Here is a 17157-nt window from a genome sequence, read left to right as displayed (position 1 = left end):
ACATGAGCTTTGAGGGCCCGTGTGGGAGACTGTGTGGTGCCTTTTTTGGCTTTAGCGAGTTCCTATGGTAACCACGAACATGCCTGTTTTGGGATCTGGAGTCGTGGGGCGTGAGTGGCTACAAGGAGAACCAGGCGGGCGGGTGCTTAGCCGGCATTTGGGCTGTGGCCTGATTTCATTGCCAGGCACGAGGGAAGCACCTGGAGGTGCCGTTTGCCAGGCAGCAAGGTCTGCAAACCCCGGGGTGATTTGTGTGCTCCTGGCCCTCCTCCGGGCAGGTCCCCACCATGCCCAGGAAACCCTGGTGAGTCCCTGTTCTGATTTCTTGACGGGCAAGCAGCTCCCTGGATCTTGACCAGGTCTGGTGGGCTATCTGATGATGGGCAGCAGAGAGCCAGCTGGCAGCTCTAGCCAGTGCATACTGGACACTGGGGCTCTTCTGAGATGGGTGTGGGAAGGCAGGCAGGAGGGGCTCTGCTTATTCCCTGGGCCCCGTTGGGGGTGTTTTCCGTGTGGCTGGTGAGCTGAATGGTGCTTGTTGATCCCGTGGGACAGGGCTAACGGGGACAGGAGTAGGGATATGGGGAAGCAGGATGCAGATGGGGCAGCCTGAGACCTGCCAGCCCAGCTCCAACCATCCTGGGGGCTTCCCCTCTCCCTATTCAGCTCCCTGAAAGTCCTTGTGGACCCCCAGGGCTCTGGCCATGCCCTTGAGCTTCCTCAGAGGCCTGCTGGCCTGTCCTGGATGGAAAGGCTCAGAGTCCCGAGGGGAGGAGCCTGGGGGACTCTGCCTGGTTCACCAGGAGCCGGACCTGGCCAAGGCTGGGGGAGAATTGCTCCCGCTGGGCTTTGATGAGAGCTCTGATGCCCACCCTGCGTGTCCTGTGCTTCCTGTCCGCATACTGTGGACCTTGGGGTTGGTCAGGACCCCCTGCATCCCCTTGGAGAGGCTGCTGATGGATGGGTGCCCGGGAGGCACTCAGGGGTGTCTGGAGGGGGTGGCTGCCTGCTTCTCTTGCCTTCCTCCTGCTGGTTCCTCTGGGGCTGGGAGCAGGGAGTGGGGATGGGGGTGTCAGGAGGGGAGGTAGATGACCCCCTTGGCTTGTGCTAGGAGGCCCCTTCAGGAGCTGCTGCTCCTCCTGCCTCTGAGGGGTCCCTGGGTGATGCTGTGCTGGGGATTGGGGCCATGTGGCAGGGGTTGCTGGGTCTCACTGGGGGCTGTGGTCCTGGTGAAGGGCAGGGGGAGCAAGGAATTAGACATTCTATGCTTTTTCCTGACCATCTTGGCCTTCCATCTTGAAGACCAAGTCCAAGCCTAATCCCCAACACCTTTCCTTGGGAGCCTTGGAAAAGCAAGACAGGGAGCCTTCAAGAGAGATCCCCAGCTCTCTGGAGTCCTTGAATCTTAGGGCTTGAGATAAAAAGGTCAAATTAGCCACTATGTGAATCCCTTGTGCCCCTAAAACCAGTCACCCAGCTTGAACTTGATTACCTCCAGTGACAGGGAGCTCATTACCTCATAAATATGCCTGTTCTATTCCAATATGGCTCTGATCGGTCAAAGCTGACCATTATTTTCAGCTGGAATCTCTGTAACTGCCACTGCTTGATCCCTCGTCTCCTGTCCCTAAACAAGGCTAATAATCCTTTCACTTGAGAGCCCCCCGGACTTCAGAAGGTGGCTCCTGTTCGCTGAGTTTTCTCTTCTGGGTCATCCCTGGCCTCCTTGGCTCTGTTTGGGACTTCTCACTGAAGTATTCAGGTTTTCTAGGCTTCATTTCAAAGCCTGGACAAAGGAATTGGCCTAGGCAGCTTACAGGAGCCTGATGGACCTGATGATGGACAATGAAAAGTCATTGGCTTCAACCTCCTTATTTACAGATGAGTACACGGAAGCCCCAAGTGGGGATGCCCCAACCTGAGACGGCCCAGCACAGAGGTGGTGGGTGCAGGGCCAGGACATGAGAGGTTGGCTGTGTGCGTCTGTGTAGTGCCTAACTCCTTTTCTGCTTCCCCATCCACTCCTCCATCTTCGCCACTTGCTGATTTAGGACCTGGTCTTGTCTTTCTGAAGACAGACCTGATGCCTGCTGGGATCTGGCAGGGCTGGGAGGGGCCTGAGGGGAACAGCAGGCACACATCAGTGCTCTGCCAAAATGCCGCCTGTCTCCCCAGACCTTCCACGTTACAGGAGAAGCTGGAAATGTGGAGTTTTGGGCAACAACTTGACAAGTAGCTCAAGAATTAAAAACACGAAGCCACATGTGACCCATCCTGTAGGCCAGATTCACCCCACCTGTGTGCCCCTTCTGCTGCAGGGGGTCAGCCCTGTGCGTCTCAGCTCCCTTTTCCCTGGGGTCGATTCTGTGATCCCTTCTCCCCAAGTCCCCCCTCGCTGGTGCTCTCACCCCCTGCCTTCAGCTGTTGGCTAGTCATTTCCTGCTCTGGCCCCAGACTGGACTCACTCTCAATTAACCTTTTCTGTCTTCCAAATCCAGTTCTTTTCCCTGTCACTGGATTGTAAAGCCCCTGAGTCACGGGGGTTGGTCCTCTCCCGCCCTCCTCCTGGCTCAGGCCCGTTATCTCCTGCCCAGACAGTGACAAAGCCTAATTACCTCCTCCTCGGGCCTCAGCTAGCTCTGACTAATTCATCATCCTCACATCCTAACTGCTCCAAGGAGGCCTGGATCTGCATCCCGACCTTGTTAGTGCCGTTCCACTCGGACTTGTCCCTGGGGCCTGGGCTGGGGGCTGGGCAGTCTCTGGTCGTGTTTACTCCTCAGTGACTTCTCTTCTTGGCGTTAGCGTCCACTCACTGTTTGTGGTCCACAGCAAATAGTCGGATCCTCCATGGCCCCCGACCAAAGTGGTGGTTCCCAAGCTTTTCTGGGAAGCTTAAGAAAAAGAAAGATTAAACTTAGGCGTAAGAAAAATTCTCATGTCCAGATTGCACTCAATTCCAGATTTGGAAATCAGTGCCCAGAGTGCCCAAATTTGGAAATCAATTCCAGATTAGGACTCAGTGCCAGCACCTTATTTATTTATTTAGCTCAATCTTTTTGCAAAAAAAATTTTTAATTAGAAAAGTTTTTATTTTTGGCTGCGCTGGGTCTTCATTGCTGCATTTGGGCTTTCTCTGGTGGCGGCGAGCGGGGGCTACTCTTCACTGCAGTGCTCAGGCTTCTCTTGTGGAGCACAGGCTCTAGAGCATGGGCTCAGTAGTTGCAGCACAGAGGCTTAGTTCCTCCTCGGCATGTGAGAATCTTCCCGGAGCAGAGGTTGAACCCATGTCCCCTGTGTTGGCGGACAGATTCTTAACCATTAGACCACCAGGGACGCACCTGGTCTTCGTTGCGACATGCAGGATCTAGTTCCCTACCAGGGATCAAACCTGGGCCCCCTGCACTGGAAGCTTGAAGTCTTAGCCACGGGACCACCAGGAAAGTCCCGTGCCAAAGTACTTTTTAAAGATTCCCAGGTGTTCCAACGTGCAGCCAAATTTGGGAACCCCTGTCCGAAGGGATAAACAAGTGCACTAACTGTCATTGTGAATATGGGCTGCAGGTGGGTGAATCTCTCTAGCCCAGGGTTTCTGTTGACTTCTGGGGCTGGAGGATTCTGTCTCGGGGGCTCTCCTGTGGCCTGTAGGATGTTGAGCAGCATCTCTAATCTCTGCCCTTGAGATGCTAGCAGCCTGCCTCTTAGTAGTGACAATCAAAAATGTCTCCAGGCATTGCTGAGTTTCCGGGGCAGGGGTATACGAGCTCCCCCACCCCACTGAGAAACATTGCTCCTGGTCCAGCCAGATCCACTTCTGCCCATTCGATAATTTTATTTGTCTATTTGTTTTTGGTTGCACTGTTGCTATGTGAGGGTTTTCTCTAGTTGTGGAGAGCGGGGGCTACTCTTCGTTGAGGTGCACAGGCTTCTCTTTGCAGTGGCTTCTCTCATTGCAGAGCACAGGCTCTAGGCACACTTGCTTTGATGGTTGCCACTTGCAGGCTTTAGAGCATGGGCACAGTAGTTGTGGGGCACAGCCTAGTTGCTCCGCGGGCCTGTGGAATCTTCCTGGACCAGGGATTGAACGCGTGTCCCTTGCATTGGCAGGCGGATTCTTAATCCACTGGGCCACCAGGGAAATCCCTACAGCATCCTAAACTATGTGCAGAAGACAAAGCTACCAGCCAGTGAACCTCATCTTAGTGGTTAATCCGGGGGCTTTGGAGCCAGGCAGCTTATGTTTAAATCCTGATCCCACCAGCTGGGTGACCTTGGGCAAGTTCTTTAACCGCTCTGTGCCTCAGTATGTGTCTAGTTTTGTTTTTGTTTTTGTTTTCTTCTCTTGGCCTTTGGCTCCCGCCAGATGATGAGATTTGCCACTTCCTGGGGTTTCTGCCTTGATGTCTGCTTATGCTGTTCCCTGGGCGTGAGATGCCTTCCCGTCTCCTCCCCCATCGGTGTCATCTCGCCCATCCCACCAGGACCAGCTTAGATGCTGCTTCCTCTGTGACTCCTTCCCTTTGAGAACAAAGCACTCCCTTCCTTATGCTCCCAGAGCAGCTGGAGCCTCAGGGTCATGGTTAAGCTCCTCCCCCGTCTGGTTTCTTTCTGTCTGTGTCCTTGTCCCCTTGAGGGCTGAGCCTGTAGGAGCCTCTAGGGTGCCCGGCCCTGGCTGTTTGTTGTCCAGGTGAGGTGGCTGACCCCTCCCTGAGCTGTGAACAGGCGGGTTACCACACTGTCATCCTCCACCCCAGGGCCGAGCGCATTCTGAGAGGGTGGAGTGGGCGGAAATCCGTGCCTGGCAGGCCACAAAGCCACATAACTGAATTTTGGAGCCCTGCCCTGTGGTGTGTGTGTGTGTGTGTGCGTGTGAGACAGCCGCCACTACCTCTTTCTCGTCACCGTGTCACTAGCAGATGCCATCTGGAATTGAGCAGCTTTGAACCTCAGACTTTCCCTGGTCCATTCCCGGGCCAAGGAACAGCTTCCCCCCACCTCCATCCCCACCCTGCCATGCCCTGTCAGTCCTGTGGGTCAGCTCTGCCCAGAGGACCAGTGGTCGTCCACCCCGGCTGCAGTGCAGACCCACCCTGGGGACTGTGCTTCCTGAGGCCTGGGTGGGGCCCAGGAAACCTGTGTTATCAGGGCCAGAGGTGGTGCTTCTGATGCAGCTGGGTCTGCAGCTGTTTGGGAACTAGTGACATTTAAATCGCCCCTTCCACACAGTACAGATTCAGTGGTTAGGTTCATGTGTTCTAAGTGATCTTGGGCAAGTTCCATAGCCTCTCTGTGCCTCGATTTCTTTATCTGGGGATAATAATAGTACCTATATGAGATACTGTTGTGAGGTTAAAAGGAGATAATCCAAGTGAAGCATGGAGCACAGTGCCTGCTGCCTAGTTAGTGCCTGGTAAGTGCTACCTGCCTTAACATTTCTGATATTGGTGATAATGGTCCTGGGCTGTGTGGATGACACGTAACCATGTGACATGCCCACGTGCATGTAAGCAAGCAGATCACCATGGGCAAACCAGAGCGATGTGCAACCTGCTGCAAGGCAGAGCCAATTTGGACCCCATGAATGGATCTGTTTCTTTGACGTCAACCTTTGCTTTTCATTGCTTACATTATTATAACCATACATGTGCTGTGCTCATTTGCTCTGGACGGGTAGCCTGCCAGGCTCCCCGTCCTTGGGATGTTTTCAGGCAAGAATACTGGAGCAGGTTGCCATTTCCTCCTCCAGGGGATCTTCGAGGCCCAGGGATAGAACCTGCATCTCCTGTGTCTCCTGCACTGCAGGCAGATTCTTTTACTGCTGAGCCATTGGAGAAGCCCCGAAATAAAAACCCCTGTAATAAAAAGCCTTGGGGTACCCTGCCCCTCTGATTAACACATCCCCTCCCCGAGGTTGGCCATTCCAGGAGATATTTACAAGATAATGGTCTTTACGTCCTCAACTCCTCCCATCTCTGTCCTAGAAAAGAACCTGGCACTCAGAGTCCCGGTAAGATGGTTATTTTGAGACAGTAGTCTTCCATCTTCTTGGTCAGCTGGCTTTCCGAGTAAAGTCATATTCCTTGCCTCAACACCTTGTCTCTCAGTTAATTGGACTATGTGTGGTGAGCAGACTGGGGCTGGACTGGATGACACACCCGGACCCAAGCCTGCTGAAGACAGACACTTGCAGGTGGAGGTCACTGCAGGCTCACACACAAACACACCTTGCTAAACATACCAGGAGGGACGGATGGATGTGTACACGGGGCCCAGGTAATCCAGGATTTTATTTCATTCACACTCTGACATTATTCCTGGAGTTAGCAGCACCTGGGCCGAGCTCTGGGCTCTCAAGTTGCCCCTTGTTTCCATAGCAACCACAATGCAGTAAAAATAGGACGAGAGAAGAAATGGAAGAGGACTGAGCCAGCTGTGAGGGGCATCCTGCCTGCTGTGGGCTTGGTCTCCACATCCTGGGCCACACCAAGTGTCCTGTTTTGTTAGTTTATTTTTAGAATAAAGGCATGGCAAACCTCTGAGTACTCAGGACCCAGAATCGACACTGTTAACATTTTGTTGCATTTTCATCAAACCTTTTTAAAAAAAATTGTGGTAAAATATATACAGGGGCGTTGAGTACATTTTGTAATGTTGCCCAACTATCACCCCTACCCATTTCTGGAACTTTGTCAGGATCTCCAGCTGAAACTCCGTCCCCATTAAACACTAACTCTCCATTCCCTGCCTGCTGCCAGCCCCCGGCAGTCACCTTTCTGCTTTCTGTCTCTATGGACTTAACTATGCCAGGGACCTCATGTAAGTGAAATTATGCAATATTTGCCCTTTGGTGACTGGCTTATTTTTCTTCCCATAATACACTCAAGGTTCATTCATGTTGTAGCATGTGTCGGAATTTCCTTCCTTTTTACGGTTGACTATTATTTTATTGTTTGGCAATGTCACGTTTTGTTCATCCAGTCATCAGTCGCTAAGACACTTGGGCTGCTTCCACGTTTTGAGTGTTGTGAATACTGCATCTGTGAACATGGGCGGACAAATATCTGAGTCCCTGCTTTCAGTTCTTTTGGGTTAAACCCAGAAGCTGAATTGCTGGATCATGTGGTAATTCTATTTTTAACTTAAAAAAAAATTACTTTTATATTTTGGTTGCACTAGGTCTTCGTTGTGGTGCACAGGCTTTCCCTAGTTGCGGCAAGCAGGGCCTCTTCTCCAGTTGAGGCGAGCAGGGCCTCTTCTCCAGTTGAGGCGAGCAGGGCCTCTTCTCCAGTTGAGGCGAGCAGGGCCTCTTCTCCAGTTGAGGCGAGCAGGGCCTCTTCTCCAGTTGTGGTGTGTGGGCTTCTCATTGCGGTGGCTTCTCTTGTTGTGGCGCATAGTCTCAGTTGCTCCTCAGCGTGTGGACTCTTCCTGCACCAGGGATCGAACCCATGTCTCCTGCACTGGTAGGCAGACTCTTAGCCACTGGACTACCGGGGAAGTCCCTGGGTTTCTTTTTGATTCCATTGACCTGTCTCTTGAATCTTGTACAGGCCCAGAGGTGAAAGAGAGCAAGGTTTGCTCAGGGAGTTGGTATGGCTGGAGTCTCAGGAGAGTGAGGATTCATCTCCAAAAGGTGGGGGCCTGGTCGTGCTGGTGGGCCTGGGAGGTCAGACTTCAGAGTGTGTATTCAGTTTATTGAGCTGTGGAGAGGTAGATAGCTGGAGGTTTTGAGTCGAGGTCTGGAGGGTTACTGTGGCTGCTTGGGTAGACCCAACAGGATCCTGGAAGCAGATAGACATGGACCAGCAACTTCTCAGGAGAGAGATGAAGGTGGCTTCAGGTATGATGTGGAATCAAGATGCTAGCAAGATGCGCCAAGATGGAATCTACAAAATGTGGAGGCTGGCTGGACTTGGGTTGGGGGGAAATGAGGGAGCCAAGGACCATGGCCTAGTGTGGCAATGGGATGAACCAGATCATTGTTCTGTTAATCATGTTTTGTTTTTTTCAAGCTGTAAAAACTTACATGATGATGGTCTGATATAAAGCTATGTAGGACTAACAGTCATTTTAGCAAATACTGAGTTTATTCTCTGTATCTGTACTGTATGAAAGGGGCTTCCCGAGTGGCTCAGTGGTGAAGAATCCACCTGCAATGCAGGGGACATGAGCTCCATCCCTGGGTCAGGAAGATCCTCTGGAGAAGGAAATGGCAACCCACTCCAGTATTCTTGCCTGGAGACTCCCATGGACAGAGGAGCCTGGTGGGCTACAGTCCATGGGGTCGCACAGAGTCAGACACGACTGACTAAACAACAACAACTTCGGTGTGAAGCACTCTTATATGCATTGTCTTGACCCTCTCCCGATCCCTATAAGATGTGTGCTCTGATTCCTATTGCACAGATGGAGAAAAGTAGCCTCTGAAGCAAGAAACCTTGCTTCAGGTCATACAACTGGCAGCCTGGGACCTGGGCCAGGTTCATCTGTCTCCAAACCCTTGCTTGAGCCTGCAGTCAAAAGGCAAAAAAGGTCCTGGGGAGCTCTTCAGTCATGTGGGGTCCAACTCTTCCAGGATTGGTGTGTGCAGCATTCTGGAAGCGTGGAGCCCTGCCTGGTACCCACCAGTAGCTCCAGGGGCCTGGGCCCTCTGTCTGTCTTGCAGTTGCAGGCATTCATGCCTTCCTCCTGCCTTCCCTAAGTGTGTCTTGTATTCATAGGCCCTAGAAGAGGACCCAGTTGGTCATGACTCTTGGTGGATGTGGCCAGAACCCAGGTCTAACCAGCTTACATGAAAAGGGAATGTCTTGGTTTTCGTAACTGAAAGGACCAGGGAGTCAATCAATCTGGCCTGAGACATAGCTGGATCCCAGGCCTCAAACAATCCTCCACATCAGTGCTGACTAATATAGTTACATGTTGCAATTTAAATTAATGAAAATGAAGTACAATTAAAAATTCAGTTCCCCAGTCACAATATAGCCCCATTTCCAGTACTCAGTAGTCATCTGTTGACGGAGATGCACAGATACAGAACATCTCCATCATCACAGATAGTTCTGTTGAACAGCGCTGGATAGACTCCCCTGGAGGTCGTCCAAGGGCCAGACAAACCCAGAGATTCTACCCAGTCTGAGCTAGCTCACATGCTGCAGAAATATTCCCAGACTTTCAGGCCAGAAGATGTCTGAGCTGCCTAAATCTTGGCCACTAGGTGGCGCCAAGGAGGTGGCCACAAACTGGGTCTTTGGATCCTGCACCTGTCCCGTGAAGCGGCTCCTGCTGTTTTTCCCATTTTTAAATGGAGTAAACTGGGAATTCCCTGGCGGTCCAGAGGCTAGGACTTGGCGCTTTCACTGCGGCGGCCCCGGCTTCCATCTCTGGTTGAGGAATTAAGGAACTAAGATCCCATGTGCCATGTGGCATGGCCAAGGAAAAGGCAACTGGGAAGAATGCGAAACAACAGAGAGCATTTATTGGTTAAACAGAGTAGGGAAACAACGAAATTGAATATGAAATAATGTATTGGCCGAACATTCTATTGCCTGAGCAGAAGTAAGGAGGCTTGACTTGAGAAGAAGGGGTAGGTAGAGACACCAGTGCCTCTTCTGGAAGGGACATCTGGAGTTTTTGCTGCCAAGGTCAGTTCTGAGTGCAAATCATACAAAAGTGGACCATTCAGACTTGATGGAGCCTCTCTAATAGGGGAGGCAGACAGGAGCCGAGTGAAAAATCCAAGTGGCCTCAGATAATGCCCAGATTTGTAAAGGAAATAAGAGTGAGGTGGTGGGGGAGGGGCACAGGGGGCTACTTTAGGTGGGGGTCAGGAGCAGCCTCTCCGTAGAAGTGACGTTTGAGCAGAGACCTGAAGAAAGAGAAGGAGCTAGCTGTGAGATATCTGGGGGAGAGGCATTCCAGGTGGTGGGCTGCTGCTGCTGCTAAGGCGCTTCAGTCTCAGCGGACTGTGCGACCCCACGGACTGCAGCCTACCAGGCTCCTCCGTCCATGGGATTTACTAGGCAAGAGTGGGGTGCTATTGCCTTCTCCACCAGGTGGTGGGAAGAGCAGGTAAAGAGGCCTGGAGGGGGAACAGGCTTGGCAAATGTGAAATGAGGAAGCAAGGGGGTCCGGGAAAGGGATGGGAAATTTGTCCCCTCCCAGATGGGGACACAGACAGTTCTCCCCAGCACCAGCAGGTGGCGCTGTTAGCCCAGCCCTGCCAGCTCCTGGGTGTGGCTAGTCGGGCAGGTGCTTTGACTTCAGGTTTGTATAATAATTTAGGAACGTGCACCCCTGCCCTCTGGGGAGACTGAGGTGGATGCATGTGGGTGCCTGGCCAGGACCAGAAGACCAGGTGGCCAGAATCACCAGGTGGTGATTTCCTGACTGTTCTGCTCCCTTGGCTGTATCGTTTTCAGTGTTTCTTTGCTCATCTCTCTTTGCTGTCCTCTGGGTATCTGCCTCATTTCCTTGTCCCTTTGTTTCTCTGTCTTGCTCTCCCAGCCTCTGCTCCTCCTCTCTCCCGTCGCTCCCTGGTGCAGCTGGTTCCTGTCTCAAAGATTAATTACTCGCTTTCCTGATGGTAGCTCTGGTGAAGGGCGTGTGAGGAGGAGTCAGGAGGAGAATGTTCCTCATCTCCCTGCCTGCCCCTCCTTCCCGGGGCTTCAGTTCTCCAGGGCAGGCCAGGACTTGGGTGATGAACCTCATCAAAGGGATTCCACCTTCCAGTGCCAGGCCCGGCTTACCTCCAGCAAGCAGCCCTGGCCTCACATCATTGCTGACAGTGGGAACCAGGGCTTGAGTTGCAACCAAAGATCTGGACAGCAAAGCATAAGACAGCAAAAGAGCAGTCCCCACAGGGATTTTTATGATGGGTCATTTTAGTTGGCAGAGGTAAAGCATCTCCCTTACCCCCATTAGAACATGCCCTCTGAATTATTTCTCAGTGGAGACTGAGCTGGTCGCAGCCTGGAGTTGACCTCCTGGTTGTCATTGTCAGGGTGAAGGCTGTTGGGTGAGCTCAGTGGTTAAGAGCTTGGTGTCTTAAAGCTTCCTGTTGGGTGGGAAGTCCGGCTCTGTACCTTACCAGGGACCCTCCAGCCAAATGCTTAATCTGTCCGTCGGCTTAATCTTTCTGTCTGTTGGCTGCTTCATCTGTAAAATGGGAACGATAATAGTAACACCATGTAGGTTGTCATGAGGATTGAGTCAACATGTGTAAAGCGCTACCACACGCATGATAAATGTGGTGAAATTACTTGCTCTCATAACCTCACCGCTTTAATTAATAATTAAGTCTGTATTTTACTTGCAGCATATTATTAATTGATAGTAATGTAATAACAGCAGTGGAATAGTAATGTATTATTAGTGTGATACATAGGGCTGGGGCTCAGCCGTGGTGGCTCCTGGGCTTAGTTGCTTCACGGTATGTGGGATCTTCCCGGAACAGGGATCAAGCCCACGTCTCCTGCATTGGCGGGTGGATTCTTTGCCACTGAGCCAGCAGGAAAAGTTTCTTGCACGTGCGAGATGTATTTCCTTAGGAATAGTCCTCAGAATGGAATAACTGACCCTTTAGGCCTGAACTTCTGTTTTTATGACTATTGCTAATTGTTTCCATAATACGATCTACTGTGTTGTGGTTATCTGACTAGTCTATTTGTTTCTATGTAATTTATTTTGAATAGTAGATGTGTTTATGTGCATTTGGTTCAGAAACCAAAGTGATTAAAAATGATATATGGTGAGAATATTTGCTCTCACTCCAACCCACCCTGACACCTCCTTCTTAAATCCACTTACCAGGTTTTCCCAGTGCTTCCGTATTCCTATATGATATGAACATTTATTCTTCTTATCTCATTCCTGACATGGGAAGTAATATCCCACACAATATGGTCTCACATCTTCCTTTTATCACTGGAGAATACATCTTACAGCTCTTTCTATATCCGTCTGCTGAGAGCCTCTTCCTCCACCTCCTTTCTTTTATAACTCTGTAGCATTTCACTCTGTAGATTTCCTTTTAGAAATTGATGATTCTTTTAAGAAATTTAATTGTACATCACACAAGTAACATAAGAATACGTTTTCTTTAAAAAAAAGAAAGAAATCAGAACATCAATGATACAATTTCCAGGCAAGGGGAGAGATAAATTAGGAGTTTGGGATTAACATATACACACTATAACATATACTACACACATTGCTGCTGCTGCTGCTGCTAAGTCGCTTCAGTTGTGTCCGACTCTGTGTGACCCCATAGACAGCAGCCCACCAGGCTCCCCCGTCCCTGGGATTCTCCAGGCAAGAACACTGGAGTGGGTTGCCATTTCCTTCTCCAATGCATGAAAGTGAAAAGTGAAAGTGAAGTCGCTCAGTCATGTCCAACTCCTAGCAACCCCATGGACTGCAGCCCACCAAGCCCCTCCATCCATGGGATTTTCCAAGCGAGAGTACTGGAGTGGGGTGCCATTGCCTTCTCCAACTACACACATTAACACACTATTATATATAAAATAGATAAACAACAGGACCTACTGCATAGCACAGGGAACTATACTCAATATCTTATAAAAGAATATATATATGTATAACCAAATCACTTTGCTGTACAGTTGAAACTAACAGAAATTGTAAATTAACTATACTTCAATTAAAAATATGTTACAAATAAAGATGCAGTCTCCTGTGGCCACAATGCCCGTTGCTTCTTCCCCTCACAGTAGCCACTATTCAGAGTTTGATACATACTTTCTAAATATTTTTGCATGTGTCTTGAGTAATGGTTGATGTCCATATATACATATTTAGTTCATTCCTTCCAAACATTGTATAGTATCTAGCTTTGAGTATATCACATGTGCTTAGGAGTCTCTGTTCTAAATGGTTGCTTCTGATATTATTTACTCTACAGAAAGTGCCGGAACAGCCCTGCACTCATCTCTATACACACATGCGAGTGTTTGTCTAGATTTGAGTAAATCTAGCGGTGCCCTTGCTGGGTGACGGGGTGGGTGACTTTTTATTTTAATCATACTGCTCAGTTGCTCTCCGGTTTCTGTTCCCACCAGCAGGCATGTGCATCTTGGGTGACACATCCTTTTTGTTGTGGCTGCGTTTTTCTGACTGCTCACCCCTGAGTTTCTCCAGCTGTGTTGCCTGTCACACCCTCTGCCCCTTCCCGCACCATCCTCCCTAAGTCAGTGAATTGTTGCCCTCTGAGGTTCCTGCAGCCACCTGGAATCATTGTAGGATGGTCTTTTGCCGAGAGTATCTGCAGCCTCTCCTTTTTCAGGGGCTTCCCTGGTAGCTCAGCTGGTAAAGAATCTGCCTGGCATGCGGAAGACCCTGGTTCGATTCCTGGGGTTGGGAAGATCCCCTGGAGAAGGGAACGGCTACCCACTCCAGTATTCTGGCCTGGAGAATTCTATGGATTGTATAGTCCATGGGGTCACAAAGAGTTGGACATGACTGAGCGATTTCACTTACTTCTTTTTTAGAAGCCTGAGGCTCCAGGAAACTTTATTAACCAGAGGGGTGGCCGGCATGTTGTCTGTGAGACTGAAAGCGCTGACTTCCCTGGCCAGGTTCAGGGGGGTTGGCCTTGGCTTTTCATTGGTTCATCCTTGAACCTTGGCTTTTCATTGGTTCATCCTTGAACGGGTTCTGCTCTGAGGGTCCCTTGGGCACAGCTTGGAGCCCAAATGCAGTTCCTCTGCCGATTGAACCCAGAGGCCAGTTCTCACTGGGCTGGACTGGGGTGTTATCGGTTGATCTCAGACCCCAAGGTCAAATTCTAAGTTTCCTGAGAGGCCTAGAACTGGGCAATTGAGTGGGAAGGGAGTGACCATGGAGGCAATTTCTGTCACCTACACCCACTTCCCTAGAAAGGAACCTTGAGATGGAAAAGACCATCTTATCGAGGCCTCTGTCTTTAGTTCTTAACCACTTTGTGTACTACTGCATCCACCTGAATGCTCATACTGTGTCCTGTGGGTGTATATGGAATTTCCAGCCCTCACTTTACAGCTGAGAATGTAGGATAAAAGGAGGCATGGGTCCTGAGCGAACAGATCTGCGCAGCAGTTGGTTCTGCTGACTCAGGCCCACTGCTCTTTGCACACCCATCTCTTGGGTCACAGAATGTGTGCACATGTGTACCCGCATGCTCCCTGCACTCATACAGATATGTGTGCAAATTTAAGGACAAGTATTGGCAAGGGTGATATGGTTTTTCTCAACTTTTTTCTTTTTTAAAATATTTTAATTTATTTATTTGGCTGTGCCTGGTCTTATATGGGATCTTCAATCTTTGTTGTGGCATGAAGGATCTTTAGTTGTATGCAGCATGTGGGATCTAGTTCCCTGATCAGGGATCGAACCCAGGCCTCCTGCATTGGAAGCACAGAGCCTCAGCCACTGGACCACCAGGGAAGTCCCTGTTTTCAACTTTTTGTTTTGAAAATTATCAACCTGTGCAAAAATGAGAAGGACTGTGCACTGAGCAGCTGTACTCACCCAGATTCACCACTTACTAATATTTGCACAGCTGTTCTTGCTTTCTCCGTAGAATGAGAGTAAAGCAGAAAGTAAGTGGCCAACATCGTAATACTTCATATGTAAATTCTTCAGCAGGTGTCTCTCCCAAATAACATCATTTTCTGATGTAACCACAACGCTATGATCACATGTAAGAAAATGAATGTTAATTTACCAGCATAACTTAATATACAGTCCATTTCCAAATGTTCCCCAAGTTGAAATGTGGATTGTATATTAGATTATGTTATTGACTTATTATTAATGGGCTTCCCTGGTGGCTCAGACGGTAAAGAGTCTGCCTGCAATGCAGGATACCTGGGTTAGATCCCTGGGTTGAGAAGAGTCCCTGGAGAAGGGAACAGCAACCCACTCCGGTATTCTTGCTTGGAGAATTCCATGGACAGAGGAGCTTGGTGGACTACAGTCCATGGGGTCACAAAAGAGTCGGACATGAAATGTGACTAGCATTTTCACTTTATTATTAATGGTCACTCTTTGTACTTGGTTATTGCATCTGCTTAGTCTTTTTAAATGTGGAACAACAGACCTAGCAAAGTTGTCTTGTAGAATATCTCACATTTAATTTTTTTTAAGTTTATTTTTAATCGGAGGACAACTGCTTTACAACATTGTGTTGGTTTCTGCCATACAACAAAGGAAATCAGCCATAATTTTACATATATGTACATACATGACATATATATATGTATGTATGTGTGTGCCTCCCTCCCCCATCCCAGCCCTGTCCCACTTTTTTTAGATTTGTCTGAATTTTTTTTTTTCCAGTGTTTTCTTTGAATAAGCTTTGATTTTACTGAAGAAAGACAACATGAGTGACCCACATGCTGACAGTGAGGAGGAAGGGAGAAATTCCTGTTTTATCTTCAGGTTCAGATTTAAGCCCTCCTGCCTTCCCCTTGAGTAGCGTTGGGATGATCATCCCCAAGCCTGTCATTCATGGGCTGTGCTGGTGCGGCCAGGTCTCTTTGGTGTTCCCAGGGGCTCCTCCTGGAAAGACTTTCCTGTGGCCTGTTTTGGGGGATGATCCCCTTGGATGAAGGACGTATGTGCTTTTTTTACTTGTCTAAAGCTATTATTTTGCTCCTTCATGGGTTTTCTCCCCCATTGGGTAGAGAGCTCATATGTTAATTTTAACTAGTTTACTAGTGACAGAACTCTAACTCATACTAGTTTAAGAAGAGAGAGGAAAAAAAAAAGACACTTGAAGGAATAACCGATCTAAGAAAATGGCTTCAGGAGCGGCTGGATCCAGGTGGGTCAGACCACACCATCACTCCATCCCTCTCTCTTGGCTCTGCTTTCCTTTGCATTCACATCACTCACAGGCAGTTCTCCTCCCATAAGACAGCCACTGACTTTGGACATCCTGAGGAGTGGTAAGCTGCTTTCTATGGTGCCGACAGAACTTCGGGTTTTCACACGTTTGCACCGGCTTGGTTTATTTGCCCATCCCTGAAGCAGTCACCTTGACCTGATGAATAGAATACATCGATTGGCCATGCCTGGACCACATGCCCACTCTAGAACTTGGAAAGGGACAGCCCTGTCTGAACCACAGAAGCCAGCCCTGGTGTCAGGGCACTGCCCGAGGGAAAAATCAGGGCCTGTCGACCAAAACAAGGGGCCTAGGTGCTAAGCAGGCAGAAAAGTTGGTCTCCCTTCGTCTGGTGACAAGTGTGGTGAGCCTCTGATTGACTGCATCATTTCCTAATCCCCTTGGGTCGCATCCTTTTCATTTTGGGTTTTGTGGCAGTCAGTAACTGTGGAGACCACTTGTGTCTGGGTCTCGGCACTGCTTCTTAGGAGCTGTGTGATCCTGGACAGAAGAGTTAACCTCTCTAGGTCTCAGTTAACTCACCTAGCAAGTGGGGATGATATTAATGTTCCTTCCATACAGAGCTGTGAGAACCCAGTGGAATAAAAGCTGTGGATGTGCTTGCACCTGTCAAATGCTGCATTGAGGGGGAGGTGTTTATCACCCTCCGAGGTGATTCTTGTGCTTCAAGGGGAGCAAGTCCTGCCCTTGGAGCCGCTCCTCAGACCCTTGGGATGGTGACCTACACAGGACAGTGGAACCTCGGGATGGGTGGGTTATTCCTACATTGGTGATCGTAGCAGTGGGGCATGGCCCTGTCCCGCAGGGGAACCGTCTGAGCCTTTTGGTCATTTTTTGATGCAGAATGGGAGATGGTGGAAGTAGATGGGCTGGAGGAGAGGGCTCCAAAAATCTAGCATTTCCTGCCAATCCTGGAAGAATTTTTCAAAAGTATTTTTAGAAGAATAAAGGAATGTACTTCTTTCTTCATGCCCAAGGGCGGGTGGCCAGACCCCTGCCCATTGCTCAAGTGTGGGCCCTGGAGTCGGATTGAGTTTGTCCAGGGTTGGCCCTAGACACGTTCTTCCGCTCATCTATAAACATTAGAAGGATACTGACACCCTCCTCTGTACCGCTGTCTCACAGGCGAGGGGACTTAGAGACCCTGAAGTTGGACCCGCTGCTTTGAGGTTTCTCCTTGCCAGACTCACGAGCTGGTGCCAACCTGGAGCGGGGCTTTCTGTGTAGGAGTTGTTGGTGTTTAGTTGCTCAGTTGT

General features: G+C 49.7%; 1 protein-coding gene across 4 annotated transcripts in view; it reads left to right on the top strand.

Moving 5' to 3' along the window:
• Nucleotides 1–17157, top strand: part of RAP1GAP2 (RAP1 GTPase activating protein 2) — a 219175-nt gene that overhangs the window by 45608 nt on the left and 156410 nt on the right. Inside the window, exon 1 of one of the 4 annotated variants that reach the window (XM_045164910.1) lies at nt 195–304. The exons of the other annotated variants lie outside the window; for them this stretch is intronic. Within the exon in view, the coding sequence (XP_045020845.1) occupies nt 288–304 (17 nt within the window). The 5' untranslated portion in view covers nt 195–287. Of the gene's footprint in view, nt 1–194; nt 305–17157 lie in introns of those variants that run through there. 4 annotated transcript variants of the gene reach the window in all.

This window comes from Bubalus bubalis, chromosome 3 (assembly GCF_019923935.1).
Source record: "Bubalus bubalis isolate 160015118507 breed Murrah chromosome 3, NDDB_SH_1, whole genome shotgun sequence".
Classification (NCBI taxonomy): Eukaryota; Metazoa; Chordata; class Mammalia; order Artiodactyla; family Bovidae; genus Bubalus; species Bubalus bubalis.
This window is presented reverse-complemented; position numbering and strand designations above follow the sequence as displayed.